This window comes from Polypterus senegalus, chromosome 5 (genome assembly GCF_016835505.1).
Source record: "Polypterus senegalus isolate Bchr_013 chromosome 5, ASM1683550v1, whole genome shotgun sequence".
In the NCBI taxonomy this organism is placed as follows: Eukaryota; Metazoa; Chordata; class Cladistia; order Polypteriformes; family Polypteridae; genus Polypterus; species Polypterus senegalus.
The window spans coordinates 3,405,980-3,425,437 of NC_053158.1; the positions used below are offsets into that span (position 1 = coordinate 3,405,980).

General features: G+C 39.6%; 1 protein-coding gene across 1 annotated transcript in view; it reads right to left on the bottom strand.

Moving 5' to 3' along the window:
* The window catches only part of ripk2 (receptor-interacting serine-threonine kinase 2), an 86,312-nt gene that overhangs the window by 35,591 nt on the left and 31,263 nt on the right, over positions 1-19,458 (bottom strand). The window contains exons 4-6 of the mRNA XM_039754291.1: positions 19,096-19,253; positions 11,707-11,756; positions 4,636-4,797 (exon numbers count right to left, since the gene is read on the bottom strand). Of these exons, the coding sequence (XP_039610225.1) occupies positions 4,636-4,797; positions 11,707-11,756; positions 19,096-19,253 (370 nt within the window). The remainder of the gene's footprint in view (positions 1-4,635; positions 4,798-11,706; positions 11,757-19,095; positions 19,254-19,458) is intronic.

Genomic DNA, 19,458 nt, shown 5'->3' on the forward strand with positions numbered 1-19,458 from the left:
CCCCATGACCCTGTAGTTAAGATATAGTGGGTTGGACAATGGATGGATGGATGGATACTCCCTGAATAGTGACTGGGAGTAGAGGCTCTTTCATGTAGCAAAAGTGAATAGCCAGTTCCTTAGTTTGCTGATGTTATGTTGAAGACAACTGTCTTTGCACTGAAACAAAAGTCTCCACCTGATCCCTATACTCCATCTCTTCCCCTTGTCAATGCACTTCATCAGTGCAGCAGTATCTGAGAATTTCTGCAAATAGTATGACTTGACTGCTATACTGAGGTGTACAGGGAAAACAGAAAAGGTGACAGGCCTGTTCCTTGTGGAGCTCCAAGGTTGCTCACATCCAAATTAGAGACACAGTCCATGAGCCTCACAAACTGTGATATGCCAGACAAATGATCCATTATCCAGGACTCCATAGGATCATCCAATTGCATACGCTTGAGCTTACCCCTTAATAGGGATGGCTGGATATAGTGAAGGCACTGGAAAAATATAAAATCATAATTCTCACAGTGAAAATGTTAAAAAAACGGGTTCAGGGCCTTTGTCCACATTTTCTTCCAGCATGTTTGTCTAGGATTGCTTGAGTCTAGTAATTATGCTCAGACCATTTCAAACATCTGTCATGTTGTCCTGAGTGAGTTTGTTTTCTAAAGCTTTTTACTGAGCACGCTTTATACAGTCGTCTGAGTCTGTTTGTCACCATATATTAAAGTTCTCTCATTCAGAAGACTTTTTAGCCTTTTAGTAATCAATACCTTGTTGTTGAAAAGCTGCACACTGTTTTTGGGGGTATAAGTGTGTCAACACAGAAATTAATGTGATCTGTATTCTAGTGACTGAGTACCTTAATATCATCCCCATGTTACCCACACTTGATTTCTCAGTCTGTCCTTTGAAAATGGCCATTCAGAGCCACTTTATCATCCAGGACCCACTTGTTCACTATCCTGGCTGTAGCTTTCTAAGAATAGGCCTGTAGGTAAAGGTAAGATGGATCAGATTGTGGTTAGATCTGCCCAATGATTCCACAGGGTTACATTTAAAGGCACCTTTAACATTTGAATTGAGCAGGTCCAGCTGTTTGTTTCCATGAATACAGTATGACACATATTGAGGAAAGTTTCTCATTGTTCCTTCTAAAGTTGTATGGATGAAGTCACCACATATTATAACTGCAGGATCAGAATAATTCATCATTTGAGTGTTGGTAACAGGGCGAGTCAAATCTGTTACTAATTCCACATTTGCAGAGGGAGGGATACAAACATTAATTAATAAGAATGATATAACTTATCCCTGTAGGCAAATAATAAGGATTAATTCCTACAGCCAATACTTCAGTCTGGATTAAAAAATAGATTTTCAATTGTAATATGCTCCCATTTACGCAGTTCCACATACAATACAATTTATTTCTGTATAGCCCAAAATCACACAAGAAGCGTTGCAATGGGCTTTAACAGGCTGACAGCCCCCTAGCCTTGACTTTTTAAGAAGACAAGGAAAAACTCCCAAAAAAACCCTTGCAGGAAAAAATGGAAGAAACCTTGGGAAAGGCAGTTCAAAGAGAGACCCCTTTCCAGGTAGGCTGGGTGTGCAGTGGGTGTCAAAAAGAAAAAGGGAGTCAATACAACACAATACACAGAGTAGAACACAAGTAATCCTCAATACAGTACATTCACACAGATGACCAGTCCACTGCTGACTTTTTTTTTTTTTTTTTTAAAATACATCAGGTCTCTTTGCTTAGATCAGATAAAATCCATCCAGCACTCAAACAGTGTCAAGCTATCTAAGGTTTCGTCCAGCACTCCATCTCAGAGGACCTGTCCTGGGCTGGAATAGACAAAGCACAACAACGCCTTGATTTTCTCAGGAAGCTAAGGAGAGCTGACCTCCCCCAGAAGCTGCTGGTTAATTTCTATAGATGCACTACATTATAGAGAGAGAGCATCTTAACTAACTGCATGATGGCCTGAAGGTACAGCAGCTGCACCAAGTCTGCTAAAGAAGCCCTGCAGTGGGTTGTAAAAACAGCAGAGGCCATTATTGGGACCGAACTGCCATCACTCGAACTCTTGTATAAGACTCGCTGTGTGAGAAGAGCCAAAAACATTCTCAAGGAGAAAACTCGTCCTGGAAATTCTTTGTTTGAGCTCAGGAAGACGCTTTAGGTCAATTCACAGACACACAAACAGACTAAAAAATAGCTTTTTCCCCATCTGCAATAAACTTTCTGAACTCTGAATCTCCTCAGTCTGGGATCATTTTTAATTGAATATGTGCAATAAGCTATAATGGTAATGTGCAATATACTAATGAATTACAATATAGAATATGTAATGTACTATTCATTAACAGGTGCAATAGCAATTTATGCTGCTGTACTTTGAGCAATAATAATTTGCTCTGGTTACTTGATCACTTAACATTGTATATGACATATTTGGAATTATTTGACTTTTCTTTAAATGAACCTTGGGGGTGTCACAAAAAGTCATTTTGTTGTGTTACACAATGACAATAAAGTGCTTGAACATTCCATAATGCACAAAAAGCCGCAGTACCCCAACGTGCCTTGACTTGCTGTGAAAGCAGAAAGTTCATCCCATTTTATCTGATAGTGCTTGAACAATGTCTATTATAATGGAAGGCAGGGCAGTTCTGAATCCTTTTCACTTTACTTTTATTCTCACTCCAGGTCTTCATCTGGTCTGCCTTTCTTCAGTTGAACATCTCCTGTTTTAAAGGTGAAATGAAGCTACTTATGTGTCAGGGATCAAAGTGTTAGGAGCCGATTATGTAAAAATCAAATAAACCCCACATTTACTTTCCTAATGCCTCTTACGTTCCAGGTATTGCAGACATAAGACAGCCATCAGATCCTCTTCAATGTGACTTGTCCAAAGTTCACAGCTTGTTCGTAAGGCAGATGGGACTTGCCAGTGCACAGATTTACAATGACAGTAGTAGATCATTTCTAAATTTAAAATCCATTAATACAATTTGTGGTAAATACTTTCAGTGACAAGCCAGATGTCCTATCAGATGTATCCTAAAATTAATAAAAATTTATAACTAGTGAAAAAAGACGCAAAGAGATAACACAGAGCCTCTGTCAAAGGCTGTTACATGCATAGGACCCAGAAGATGTTAGATTATCGAAGTGGCATTTGAGCTGGCGTAAGCATCAAATCAGGAGGTGCTCGAGTGCTATATAGTTTTAGGAGATGTAAAAAGAGCACAACAAACTGTGAAGATATCCTGGAACATGTCAAGGGTGTGCTTGAGGGTTACATGTCTTAGCTGAACCCTGTAGTCCTGCAAAGGAAAGCCTGCTCTGCTCTGTTCGGCTTGTTTCAACAACAACTCTCACATGGACAAAAGAACTAACTGAAGATGATTTTGTAAATTATGTGAATCTGCTTATCTTTCATATGATGTGCGTGACAGCATCTATTAAGTGACTAAGGGATACTATGGAAAATAAAAAAATCTATGTATTAGCATAAAAGTAATTAACAGCTTCTGAAGCATTAGCTTTAGCATAAATTAGACATGTCAAGCAAATGTGATATGTCATGCAAATAGTTAAATAAAAGACATTAGTCATATTGCATTTTCTAGTTAAGCTTGAAGCAAAATTACCAATATTGGAAAACCGGATGGACAGAACAGAAAGAGAATGACGTACAGAAACTACCTAAGGACAAAAGAAGGGGGAATAAGAACACCTGTTGTTTGAAGGCCAGAAAGCAAGGAATGACACCAATGACAAAATGCAGAAAAATGGTCATGGTAGGCACGTGAAAAGCCCGCTGGAGTAGTGTGTCAGAATGGACAGCAAAGGCATTGTTTCAAGCGAGGTCAAGATGATGTAATATATGGGAAATAAACTTAGTATATTCATGTATTAGCATAAATAAATACAGAGAAATATATAAGCATTAACCTTAGTGCAGAAATTTATGCAAGGCAGGCCTGCCAAAGCAAATGGTTAAATAAAGGCACATGCCATATTTCTTTTTAATTAAAGCTTAGCTTTGGCCACCAAATAAACTAGCTAGAAGGCCAAGGAAGGGAAATGAAAAGATTGGGAAAGCTCAATAATGGAATAGAAAGAACATCTGCTCGCCCAAGGCCAATCAAAAAATAAGCAAAGCAGAGAAAATAAAGATGAACAATAGACAGTAAAAATACTGGTGGCCAGCTGCAGAAGGAAGTCAGGAGATAATAATGGTTCCCATGAAGAGAAGACAGCTAGCCAGGTGCAGGAGGGAGTCAGACGGGAACAGCGAAGGAGCTGTTTTGAGCGAGGTCAGAATGATAAGAAATGATTATATAAACTGTGATTTTTGAACTGTTCGGGGCTCAGTCCGATTTGGCCAAATTGGGTTGAGTCTGTGTTATTGTTTTATTGCAATAAAGCTATAAACTCTGTTTGCCTATCTCTGAATACTAATAGCCTTCATTTCAGGTGAAATCCTTTTGGTGTGACCTTTGCTCCGAGATTTCGCCACAACAATACTAATTCGGCTATTGACAGGTTGAAATGTAATAGTTCTGAGTGAGAGTTGTAACATTTTAATAAATGAAGGAGGTATTAAAAATTCAAGTCGAAAAACCTACTTATAAATGAAGGTCGGTCATCTGGATTTTTGGCCCATCCACTTGTCATTAAATCAATTAGTATGTCTCTGCTGGGGATATCAAAAGGTAACGTCTCCAAGTTGATATCCGGACGATTTCCTTTCAAAACGCTGAACATGATTTGCATAGGGTTTGTTGCTTCTGCAATAGGAAGAAACAATGTTATAATCACCAATCTCCAGATCATCGCTAATCTGAACAATAAAATATTTAATCCATTACACCACATACACACAGATGCATAGCTTTTACAGGAACAAAGGAAGATTTGTTTGGATGGTTTGTTTCACTTTGTAAAAATAACCAACTCTAATTAACCTGACTAAGGCTGTTTGTGATGCCCCATGTATGTACTGTATATGCCCCAGTCAGTGATGGTACAGTTTTATCGAGATGTTATTTAAACAATCCTCACTTTCTCCATAACAATCCAGTATGGTCATGCATCTACATACCCCAAACATAAACTGCAGCATGTTATTCAGACAGCAGAAAAGACTGAAGGCCTGAAACTGGACTCCATTTACGTCCTGTATACACCACGGTTCAGGAAAGGAACCAGAATTAGAATCAAAGACAAATCAGCTGGGCATTCATCTCTTTCAGTTATTACCATTGAGAAAATGTTAGCAGTCACTAAAGGCAGAGTTACTAGACATAGAAACAATTTCTGTCCTATTGCAGTCTGGTTAAACGTAGTCTCTGATCAATCCGTCTATTCCTGATGTCTAATCTCCTCCATCCAATCTCAATTATGTTTGTTTTACAAGAACTTACTTGATATATTACTGGGTGGGAATTCAACTCTACTTTTCAATATCCTTTATATTTGTGTTTTGTGCAATATATTTTTCACTACTGCAGTATATAATGATGTGATGGTGTTATTTGGCGTTTGGAACATTGTATTTATGCATTGTATATTGTATTATTTAATTGTATTTACCTTGTAATGTTCATGGATGTAACTTAGGTTAGGAGCACGTGCTGATACAGAGCATTGCCACACCCACCACATGACAAACTAACTCAGTACGCCAGGTTAGAACCCGCGAGTGCAGCCATGCAACGGGTGACACCTCAGCACCAAACTAGTTCAGATGGAATGAAACCAGAGTGAAGTTTTAAATTCAAACAAGCGCCACACACAGAAAAAAACGAGAGTGAACAAGGTCAGGCAAGTGTTGCACACAAAATCGGAGCCGAATGTACAGAAAAGGTAGGATGGATTTCAAAATGACAGAACTTTCAATAATTTCCGAGTGAGCTGCGAGCCTGCATTCTAATTCATTTTCATTTGAAATAACGTAGATACCATTCTAGTTTAACAAAAGTAAAACTATAAAATCTGTCCTTTTTTATATAGCGTGCTAGTATACTAGCACAATTATGTACATTAAGATTCCTGTTTTACGATCGAAAAATTAAGATCAATTAATATAAATGTAGGTATGTGTGTCTGTTACTCTGAGAGTGGGAAGCAGCCAAAGTAAGGCATAAAGAAGCACTGGACTAAATGCCACCACGCATACACAACAATGATCACCTGTGCTGGCTAATTTAAACTTGATAAGCGTGTCTTTGAGTGGAGTCCAACTATCTGTATTTTACCAAATTCCAACACAAGATTTATGTGAAGGGCGGCATGGTGACGCAGTGCGTAGCTCTGCTGCCTCGCAGTTTTGAGATCCGGGTTCACTTCCCGGGTCCTCCCTGCATGGAGTTTGCATGTTCTCTCTGTGTCTGCGTGAGTTTCCTCCCACAGTCCAAAGACATGCAGGTTAGGTGCACTGGCGATTCTAAATTGTCCCTAGTGTGTGCCCTGCGGTGGGCTGGCGCCCTGCCCAGGGTTTGTTTCCTGCCTTTCGCCCTGTGTTGGCTGGGATTGGCTCCCGCAGACCCCGTGACCCTGCAGTTAGGATGTAGTGGGTTGGATAATGGATGGATGGATGGATGGATTTAAGCGAACGTGCACACACCTTATTAATAATGCTGCCTGCCGACATGGTGATTTGCCTACTGGTCTCGCTTATTCACATATTTAGTTATTCACTCGTCTTGCATACAAAGATCATTTGTGTGTTTGTAAACTCTAAAATAATATAATGGCAGTGTAGTCGCAGAAGCATCAGAACATTTTAATAACCATTAATAATACTTCCCCATGCATAATCTTGTCAGAAAGTGTGCAGTCTCAAGCAGGCAGATAGTTCCCAACCGTGAATTAAAGTGCAATTATCGTATGTTATGTTTGACAACCCACAAATGCTCGCTTGTTGATTAAAAAAAAAACTGCTCAAAAAATTAAAGGAAAACTGACAACACATCAGATCTCAATGCGGGAAAAAATCCTGCTGGATATCTATACTGATATGGACTGAAGTGGTAATATGTTAGGATCGAAAGGATGCCACATCGTTTGATGGAAATGAAAATGATCAACCTACAGAGGGCTGAATTCAAAGACACCCCGAAAATCAAATGGAAAAAATGATCTGGCAGACAGGCAGGTGAGTCCATTTGGCAGAAATGTCATTGCAGCAACTCCAAATCGTACTCAGTAGTTTGTATGGCACCCCACGTGCTTGTATGCCTGCCTGACAACGTCCTAATGAGGCAACGGATGGTGTCCTGAGGGATCTCCTCTCAAATCAGGACCAGGGCATCACTGAGCTCATGGAAAATCTGAAGTGCAACCTGGCGAAACCTAATGTCCCAGAGGTGTTCTATTAGATTTAGGTCAGGCGAGTGAGTTTGGGGGGCAGTCAATGGTATTAATTCCTTCATCCTCCAGAAACTGTCTGCATCCTCTCACCACATGAGGCTGGGTATTGTCGTGCACCAGGAGGAACCCAGGAGCCACTGCACCAGCATAGGGTCTAACAATGGCTCCAAGGATTTCATCCAGATAACTAATGGCAGTCAAGGTGCCGTTGTCTAGCCTGTAGAGGTCTGTGCGTCCCTCCATGGATATGCCTCCCCAGATATCCCATCACTGACCCATCACCAAACCGGCCATGCTGAACGATGTTACAAGCAGCATAATGTTCTCCACGGCTTCTCCAGACCCTTTTACGTCTGTCACATTTGTGAAAAGCACAGGGCGCCAGTGGTGGACCTGTCAATTCTTGTATTCTATGGCCAATACCAATCGAGCTCCACGGTGCCCACTAGAGGACATCGGGCCCTTAGGCTACTCTCATGAAGTCTGTTTCTGATTGTTTGGTCAGAGACATTAACACCAGTGGCCTGCCTGCTGGAGGTCGTTTTGTAGGCTCTGGCAGTGCTCAACCTGTTCCTCCTTGCCCAAAGGAGCAGATACCGGTGGGTCCTGCTGATGGGTTAAGGACCTTCTAAGAGGGGCCCTGTCCAGTTCTCCTAGAATAACTGCCCGTCTCCTGGAATCTCCTCCATGCCCTTGAGACTGTGCTGGGAGACACAGCAAACCTTCTGGCAATGTGTCTACCATCCTGGAGAAGTTGGACTACCTGTGCCACCTCTGCCGGGTCCAGGTATGGCCACATGCTACCAGTAATGACACTAACTGTAGCCAAATGCAAAACTAATGAAAAAAACAGATGAGGGGGGGAAAATGTCAGTGACCTCCCTCCATCTGTTAAACCATTTCTATATATAATAAGCATGGAGGGGTCAAATCCCTTTTTAGGTTTTGACTGAAAATATTAAAAAAAATTTTAGACTAAATTCCAACATCATAATTCCAAAAATGTAAGTGTCTATACTGGACAAGATCCTTCTCTTGCCTTTTTATTATATAAATGTGAAATGGCTGAATAAATAAGTATGTCAAAGAAGTAAAAGTGGACGTAACCCTGCTACTGAAGGCAAAATATTCATTGTGTGCGTATTCACTCAAATGTGGCGAGAGGGTGGAGTGTGGCTGACTTATGGGGGTTCAAATTTGATAAAACTTACAATGGAAGTCCTCTGAAAAACATGCATTGTGACTCCAGATTAGCCCAGCATAAGTAATCAGGTTTCCGTCTGTTTGTTAGCGTTCAGTCAATGGCTTCAGCTCCTCCTTACCCTCAGAAATAGATTAGTGAATACAGAAAGCATTGCCTACAATAGTGTTAAATTATCTCGATGTGCATGCACGTAAGGTAACAGAAGATTGTGATCTTTAGGTTTTCTTTGATCGAGCTAGATTTGCTGCCTTGGAGCTGAAAGCAAATTTGGAAAGAGGTACTTTCCTTTGCTGACATATACTCTGATCACTATCCATCCATCCATCCATTTTCTAACCCGCTGAATCCGAACACAGGGTCACGGGGTCTGCTGGAGCCAATCCCAGCCAACATAGAGCACAAGGCAGGAACCAATCCTGAGCAGGGTGCCAACCCACCACAGGACACACACAAACACACCCACACACCAAGCACACTAGGGCCAATTTAGAATCGCCAATCCACCTAACCTGCATGTCTTTGGATTGTGGGAGGAAACCGAATACCGGAGGAAACCCACGCAGACACGGGAGAACATGCAAACTCCTCTGATCACTATATATAGTATAATTCAATTACAGAAAGCTATATACTGTATATACCAGTTGTCATAACGGTTATTTGGGAGTAACTTACAGTTCTTTCCACCAACCAGCAGTATTTTTTTGTTTTAAATTCTTTCCTATCTTTTCCATACACTCAATTTTGTGTGCGGCACCTTGTTTGAACTTACTGGCCCCTCACATGTGGCGGGCTTTGCGTCTCGTTTGTGTGTGTCATCTCTTATTTTGCACATAGTACTTGTTAAAATTGTGCACAGTGCTTGTTTAAATCATGTGCATTACCTCTTATTTTGTGTGTGGCACTTGTTTCAATTTTTTGCCATCTGCCCTTCGGGACCATTGTAGTTTTTGCTCCAGTTGCATGACTTCTGACAGGCTAATATTTCTATGCATGCACTGCTACCTTACAGAAATAAATGCTTTTAAACCTTGACAAAGAAGTAATTTGTAAGACTATAAATCATTAGGCTAATGGTTTATTCTCATTGCTTGGCCATCCTTAACAAGTCATGTTTTAGCACTGTGCATAAGATAAAACATATGAACAATTGTGCAAAAATTTAAATAAACGTAAATGACCAAGTGTAATAAGCTTATATGTCTAATATGTCACTGTGCTCTGTACAAAAAATATTTTATAAATCTGCTTCTTCTCACATGTACTGTTATCACAAAGCCAGATTTAGCACACAGGAGCTCATCATTTTGAACTGTTAGGCAAGCATTTTAAATCAAGACAAGTTAAGAACAACTCCAAATGGGCAGCATACACTATTTCTGTGTGTTAGAATCAGCATGAAATTGTATCCTCTCTTTGCCTTGTTTGGAATTGTATTATTCACTTAAGTGGGGGCCTGCACATGGAGAAAGAGTATAAAGCCTTGGAACATTGCCTGGCACACCTTTGAAGCCGACAGATGGACGGGAGATAACGTCATCTGATCCTGAAAATCCTTCCAGCGCAACAACGAAAATGGTAGACTGTATACATCGAGCTCCCACTTCGGTAATAGTCTTGTCATGGCATCCTCGTCTGTTATGCCACGTAAATCGCCATTGAAGAAAGCCAAGTTATTTCTCCTGTGTGATTTCTTCCCACCATATCACTAAGGGAGGGGTATCACCTTTTAATATTATATCTGTATAGTTTCTGGTTATGTAACTTGCCGCAATTACAAAAGAACTTATCCCAACAAGGGAGCTAGCGCGCCCTGCTGGATAGACAAAGTCACTGTGTGAAGGATATACCATACATCCAGATGTGCAGAGAAAATTAAATCACGATTCTTGCTCAGACTGATAGCAATGGACATTTATGGAAATGCTAGTTCTTGTACAAATATGTCAATAAACATCCCTTCAAATGAGAACACTTACAATATCTTCATACCACCAACAGTCTGATGAGATCCAACTAGCACATACCACACAGTTCATTCTTTCAGAAGCACGTAAGACCTTTAAATCCACTCTCTGCTCTTTAGTCCAGATGATTACGAGGTTACAATCTGTGACCTACTTGGTAAAAAATGTGATGCAATGCCTTCAGAAAGTATTCAGACCCCTTATATGGTATGAATCAAAGTGGAGGAGAGACTTCACCTCACAAGTGTCATAGATATTTGTATAAACATGATTTCATATGATTTCTTATAGTTCTGGGAAAATTTGGAGAGACGTGCAACTAGAATGACGCACACCCTTTGGTCGGGGTCATTCTTGTGTGCTAATTGCCTAAAAAAAGTAGTTTGAGTTTTGAAAAAAAAAAAAACAAACAATATGTGCAAGACTAAATACTTGACATTGTGTAAAGCACTTTGAGCTCCATCCTGTGAATGAAATGTGCTATAGAAATAAAAGTTGTTGCTGCTGTTATCTGGATTTAAAATGGACATGATGCAAGACAGTAACATGGGTCTGCTGCCACAAGTTCATGTTATGATGATCCTGACTATTTAATTATATATATATATATATATATATATATATATATATATATATATATATATATCTATATCTATATCTCTATAAAATATAACATCTGTCTGTCTGTCTGTCTACTTTTACGAGAGAACTACTTAACAGATTTAGATTGGATTTTTTCTATAATTTGCTTGAACATTCTGGCATTGACTTCTGTCATTACGCATATATATATATATATATATATATATACACACGTATCATAGTTTGCTTGCAGGAGCGATTTATTCTCGTAATCTGTCAGGAGAGGACAGCACGCCAGGCTCGTTGAATCGGTAAACCTCTAACCACGTTTTGGAGTATAACTTGCCTCTGCTTAGCTAGTGACACCTGTTTGTTTACTGATTTTTAAAGTTTGTCCTGTTTCATTACTATGCAGGCAGAGCCGCAGAGGACAGCTAGTAATTTACAAAATGAGAAAAGGAATTCTGATGGGTTTTAATATATAGCATGAAAAATTAAATATGTTCATAATTATAATAAAAAATATTTTACAGATATTTTAATGATTAATAAATCTGTTTTAAAATAATTACCTTCAAAAGGAATCTTTCGTGACAGGACCTCCCACATTATTATTGCATAGCTGTAACAAAAATAACAAATTTTAATTACTATGGATTATTAAAGTGTTCATTATAATTAATCAATAACTAATTTAGTTCAATCATATTTGTACTAGTACAGAATATACTGCAGATCAAACAGTTTGTAATTCATTAATATCATATCTTTATTCCACAGACACCAGAATTCCATAGCTGCTGTCACACATGTGCGAGTAGGAGGCAGTTGAAGGGCTTAAGTAATGGTAATACCACATCTGACCAGGGGCGGCAGGGTGCACTAACTGTCTTTCTCAGTTCCCCGAAGACCTTTCCCAAGAAATTCTGCCAGGTTCTGTTACCTCAGAAGACGTCACTTCCGAGTCTGACCCTTCGATGATACCACTTCCAGTCCAGATGATGTCACTTCTTTATCCTGCCTCCTCGATGACGTCACTTCCTATATGAGCCTTTAAAGCCGCCATTTTACCACCAAGGAATCAGTTCTGTTTTGAACATCTCTGTCAATTTCAAAACCTTTTTGCAGCCAGGGAAATTATACGGGTGGCTGCCCAAAACCTTTTAATGATGTCTGGTCTGTGTTTTTATCACACTGCATAACATTCTGGTCTTGAAAGATTAAATCAAAAGATGAATATGGTGATATAAAATTTATATATAAGTATGTACACACACACACTGTATACATACTGTGCTGTACTGTATATATACAAACAAACACACACAGACAAACAAATATATACAGTACATGTATAAAAAAACCTATATTTTGTTGCATAGTGATATACTCTTTATCTAAATTTATATCTTAGTTCTGTGTAGTGTATTTAAGCCTACAAGTGCAAAAAGGACTCGCTTTGCCTCCAGAAAGGCCAGAATTCTTCAAGGCTTGGATTCAAAAAGGTTTTGGAGACATTCCTTAGGGATTGTGGTCTGTGCTATCTAGACAGGACCACTCAATTTCTGAAGGTTTATTTGCCACAAACAAATCTTGTTTTTTGGATTTAGATCTGAGGACTGTGGAAATCATTACATTAAACTGAAATCACTATAATATTAATGGAATCAGCTTGAGATACATGCTTTGAGATATAGTTTATTATCCATTATCCAGGGCAGATTGTGGGCATTTAGCATGTTTACACACACTTTAATAATCTGATTATTCGCAGAAACCTGGCTTCTAAAATGCCACATAAGCCCTTATTCCGATTATAGAAATCAGGTTATTGGCCTATCAGAAACCTGGTTAAGTGAGGTAGATTTCTCTGTAAATAACCCTATTATTTATTTGTATATATTTTAAGCCCATATAAACTCTCCCACACTCTTATAAACATTTCCAGCACAGTTATACAGCATAAGGCCTTTATATTCTTTTAGATATTAGGTAAGATTCATTGCAATTATGTATGTAAACACATTGTTTATATATAGTAAAACCTAAATATTATTTTAAAGATATCGAGTGTCTTCGATATCAAATATGTTACAGCCATTACGACAGACAGGCCACCAGCAATAAAAACGTACAATGCAAGAAAAATTGTATAAAGTAAAATGTGTGTACAGTTACACTAAACGTACGTACATGTACTAAGTACGCAGAAAATTAGTTATGGGTACTCACCAACAATGACATGACGACTTGTCCGATAATGATGAGTTTAATTTTAACAAAGGACAGCTTTATAGCTCTTCTGGCGACTGTGTAGCACCACTGAAGGCGTACTAGGTGGTGTTTTGCGGGTAAGGAACATCGTGATGGGCAGTTGCTGCCACTGCTTTTTCATTTGTGTAAGGAGGTTTTTATACACTTTAAGAGCATTTCTAAATTTCAAAGAACGAATCATTTGCAGATCCCATTCTTCAACCGGTATCTGGAAATCTTTTACCATTCGTAGAATGGTCGTGAGACACTCGAGAGTTAGGCCGGCATCTTCTTCCTTTGCGGGGTCCTCTTGTTCCTTATCTTCCTTGCTCGCTGATTTGGTCATCTCAGCCAAATCTTTGTTGCTCACAGTCTCGGAGTGGGCATCAAGCAGTTAAGTTTATACAGCGAAACACGTTGATGCTGAATGAGCGAGACAAGATTTCCTGGTTAACGCAAAGCAGAACTGAATTCTGCGCTCCGTTGCGGAGCCAATTTGCACCCATGAACTTAACCGCGTGCTCTGATTGGGGAGCTTCTCAGCCATCCACCAATAGCGTCCCTTGTATGAAATCAACTGGGCAAACCAACTGAGGAAACGTGTACCAAAAGTAAAAAAAAACATTGTCCACAGAAACTTGTGAACCAGCGAAAAATCTGGGATATATATTTAAATATGCTTATATATAAAATCCACAATAGAGTGAAGCCACGAAAGTCGAAGCGGGATATAGTGCTTACTGTATTCCCTTGTTAAAGTTAAATGAGTAAAGAACCAGAAAGTAATGATGTTATATTTTTGAGAACTCTAATTGTCTCTGCAATTCTTATAAGGCACTGTTAACTGAGAATATTTAATTTATTAATAACGTTATAATAGTTACACCTGTAAGTTCATGAACTCGGTAAAACGCTTCTCAATAGTGCCTTTAGTCATAATCTAGTGACCAATTTCAGTATTGTAACTTTGCGTTTAATATGTGTGTAAGATTCTGCAACGTTATTTTCCTTTATGTGTAATTTGAGAACTAAGAATAATTCTACTTTAACTTTTTATTGTAGACCACACAGACTTGTATGTACATCTATATTTGCATATTAAAGTTTGGATCTGAAATCTATTTTCCAAGTGTTTTAACTGACACTCTGCTGCGAATGCCAACGATTTCTGCACAACCAGAAAAAGTCCTTTAGTTGTTTCTCTCCCTCAAAAAGAAAAAAAGAAAACATTTCTCAACTCTTTATGCTATCAATGACACAAAGTCGGATGGGTTTTATGTCAAATTCTAACCCTATGCATGTCAAAGCACAAACTCAGATGTCAAATCAGGCAGCATTTTCCTAATTCTGTTAATCCCTGCGTAGTCTTATGGTTTTGTCCTTAGCTAAATGGAGTGTGACCTTTCATAGTCTTCTGCTTCCATATCGTTCCATAGCGTTTTCAGTCAGGCCCTTCTGATGTTAGGGGACAATCATATATGAAATAATTAACAATCTCTTGGCATTCTCTCGATGAGCTTCAACAAGTAGTCACAGGTAGCCACCTGAAATGGTTTTCACTTCACAGGTGTTCGAGAGAATGCCAAGAGAGAGTAAAAAAGTAATCAGAGCAAAGAGTGGCTATTTTGAAAAAACTAGAATATAACATGTTTTCAGTTATTTCACCTTTTTTCTGTTAAGTACATAACTCCACATTTGTCCATTCATAGTTTTGATGCCTTCAGTGAGAATCTATCAATGTAAATGGTCATGAAAATAAAGAAAACACATTGAATGAGAAGGTGTGTCCAAACTTTTGGCCTGTACTGTACATAAATGCATAAATATACATGCATATGTATATATGCTCTATGCACTAAGTATACAGTACACTCAAGTATATATCACATATTTTGCTACATCATACTGTACATAAAGGCAGTGTGTACAATAATATAAAATGGATTGGCATAAAGAAATATAAGTGAACACAAAACTACTTCGAACACTTTTTGCTCAGTAAACAAACATTGAGAAGTAAAAGTTTTACAAAATTACAAAAAGGGGTTTTAAATTCAATTGCATTTAATTGAAGGAGCAGTACAGGAGAAAGCTGGATCAGAAATTGCAGAATAACAGCATGAAGGAAGTGTGGGATGGGATGAAGATCATCACTGGCTGCAGCTTGAAGCGGGGTGTAACCATCGAGAGAGACGTGGAGAGAGCAAACCAAATGAACAACTTCTTTAACAGGTTTGACCACCCTAACCCACTCTCACCTCGGAGTACTGCATCCTCCAACCATCCTTCTGCTGATACCAGCATAGGAGAGACATCCCCACCCACAATTACAGCAGCCCAGGTGAGCAGAGAGCTGAGGAGACTTCATGCCAGGAAAGCAGTGGGTCCAGATGGAGTATCGCCACGACTGCTGAAGGCCTGTGCATTGGAACTGGGGAGTCCTCTACAGCGCATCTTCAACCTGAACCTCGAGCAGGGGAGAGTCCCGAGGCTTTGGAAAACATCTGTATCACGTCCTAGTGAGCTGAATCACTTCCTAGTGAGCTGAATGACTTCCGGTCTGTTGCTCTGACGTCGCATATGATGAAGACCATGGAGCGGCTGCTGTTTCACCACCGGAGGCCACAGGTCCGCCACGCCCTCGACCCTCTGCAGTTCGCATACCAGGAGAAAGTGGGAGTGGAGGATGCCATCATCTATATGCTACACCAATCCCTCTCCTACTTGGACAGAGGCAGTGGTGCTGTAAGAATTATGTTTCTGGACTTCTCTAGCGCCTTCAACACCATCCAACCTCTGCTCCTTAGGGACAAGCTGACAGAGATGGGAGTAGATTCATACCTGGTGGCATGGATCGTGGACTATCTTACAGACAGACCTCAGTATGTGTGTCTCGTGAACTGCAGGTCTGACATTGTGGACAGCAGCACAGGAGTGCCGCAGGGGACTGGACTTTCTCCGGACCTGTTCAGCCAACATATATCAGACTTCAAATACAATTCAGAGTCCTGCCATGTGCAAAAGTTCGCTGACGACACTGCTATCGTGCTAAGTTAATCAAAGACTTTGTTAAATGGTGCGACTCAAACCACTTACACCTGAACACCAGCAAGACCAAGGAACTGGTGGTGGATTTTAGGAGGCCCAGGCCCCTCATGGACCCCGTGATCATCAGAGGAGACAGAGGTACAGACCTATAAATACCTGGGAGTGCAGCTGGATGATAAACTGGACTGGACTGCCAATACTGATGCTCTGTGTAAGAAAGGTCAGAGCTGACTATACTTCCTTAGAAGACTGGCGTCCTTCAACATCTGCAATAAGATGCTGCAGATGTTCTACCAGATGGTTGTGGTGGCCCTCTTCTACACGGTGGTGTGCTGGGGAGGCAGCATAAAGAAGAAGGACGCCTCACACCTGGACAAACTGGTGAGGATGGCAGGCTGTATTGTAGGAATGAAGCTGGACAGTTTAACATCTGTGGCAAAGCGACGGGCACTGAGCAAACTCCTGTTAATCATGAAGAATCCACTGCATCCACTGAAAAGTGTCATCTCCAAACAGAAGAGCAGCTTTAGCGACAGACTGCTGTCACCGTCCTGCTCCACTGACAGACTGAGGAGATCGTTCCTCCCCCACAACTATGCAACTCTTCAATTCCACCCGGGGGGGGTAAACGCTAACATTATTCAAAGTTATTGTCTATTTTTACATGCATTTTTATTACGTTTTAATTTAATATTGTTTTTTTGTATCAGTATGCTGCTGCTGGATTATGTGAATTTCCCCTTGGGATTAATAAAGTATCTATCTATCCCGAGCATGCCTCAGGCTCGGAATTCTATATAGTTACAGTTTAAGCCCATGTCAGGCTAGGTGGGATATGTAATGAGATGCGTTATAGTGTTAAATAAATCTTGAGGCAGCATTTTGCTGCCATCTAGTAGATGAAGTAACATCATGCTACAAAAAAAAAAAAAAAAAAAGAAATAGTAATAATAATATTTCTATACTTTCAGCTACTTTATGGTAATTCTAAGGTAACTCTTCAATATTCATGAGCGGGAGGTTGGAGCCTCCAACGAAAAACACAATGGCAAACGGAAATATGTAAAGGTAGTTTAAAAAGGAAATGAAAAGGAACCACCGCTCAAATCAACCAATAGTAATGACAAACTGTAATAATAATAATAATTCATTACATTTATATAGCGCTTTTCTCACTACTCAAAGCGCTCTCCACACAGGGAGGACCCGGGAAGCGAACCCACAATCTCCTTACTGAAAAGCAGTAGCACTACCACTATACCACCTGTGTGTGATCAAACCACTGCAAAATGATTGATGAGTTTGGTCACATAAAGCTTCACTGTAGTGTGACAGTAGACGTGACATAAAGACAAAATAATTGCAATAAAGTGCAAGGAAAAGCACTGTTTACAATGTGGAAACTGCCAATGTTCCTGTCAGGGGAAATGCAGAAGTCACTACGCCTTGCACTGTGGTAGCTTATAAGGACACATGAGACATGTAATTGTGCAGATCAGTCAATAGATAAAATATAAGTGTGCTAAGAAACGTGCTTCTGTTGCCACGATTGTAACACGGGGCTATGCGTGGGTTACTGTCTCAAAACATGTCTGCAAATCTGCATCAGTACAGCAGTGGACACCAGGCAGACCTTTTCTACTGTGATTATGTCGACTTTGGTATTTACATATTACTGTTATACATCATAACATTTTTTCTTGTTGGAAAACATTCAGCATCTTTTCCTGGGGCAAAACATAAAGCTAAGGAGGTTAAGGGTCAGATTCGAAGTATTCCTGTTGTTTATAGAGCAGTGATCAATAAAAATCTTATTTGCGACGGATATGCCAAAAAAAATCAGAAATGAATTTGCTGGAAGTAGTAACACTGGGTGAAACTCACAGTAAACAAATACAAAGGCTAAAACACTCATTCTGTATTTTTGCCTAAACTATTACTTGTTAGCCACACTTTTTCAACTGCTGTGTTTCTTTACCTAAGCATAATGAAACTGTGGTACTGTGTGCTTTTAAGGAAGTGCTTACTGCCAGGCCGCAGTACTTGTGAGCTGTTGTTTTCATGACTAACTTTTGTAGGCGGTAAATTAGTATAATATTGTGCTTGTTTGTGCATTTATAGTGTAATAGAAATGTCCACCTATTCTTGCATGGTATGACATACACACATGTGATGCCAGATAGATTTTAAATCAAAATATTTCCGGATCAATTCCTGCACTTGGCTCACTACATGTAACGTAGCCTGATCTTGTAAGTGACCCCTGACAAACAGCCAGTCCTCCTAATAAACCTCACACGTTTTAAGACTGTAGGACTGGTAAGATCATCTTATTAACATGTATAATATTTATAGCAATCTTATCGAGTTACATTTGCACAGCACTTCTTCTAGTACAAATTAATGTATTGGTAATAGTGTTTAGTGACAGAGTGTGTTCTTTTAAAGACACAGCAGATTACACTCATTTTGGGAACGCATTTTGAATGCTTTATGCCCCGTGTCTGCAGCCTTTCCCATTTTTTTCACACCTTTAAATACTTTACATTACTCATCTGACTCAGTGTCTGTTCTCCTCCTCCCATACATTAAGTACAAGTTAAGCTATGTAGTAAAACAGCACTTTATGGTACCCAAGTTTGGCTTAAAGTGTGGCATACCTGTACATGTCATGTTTTACATCTGCCCGCTTACTTTTGGAGGGTTCATATTCTTCTGGAGGCATATAGATGACTGTTCCTCCCATTTCAGGAGGCTTAGAGCCTGATGATTTGCTAATAGACAGTTGGCGCCATTTAGAAAGGCCAAAATCTGCAATCTGTTAGGGAGAAAAAAAAAAAAGAATTAGAACATTAGAACAATCTGGATGAGAACAGGCCATTCAGCCAAACAAAACTCACCAGCCCTATCCACTTAATTCTTGTAAAAGCAACTCAAGTTTAGAAGGTCCTTAAAGTCCTACGGTCTACTGCACTACTAAATGAAATGAATCTATTATAGACAACTTCTATATTAAATGTATA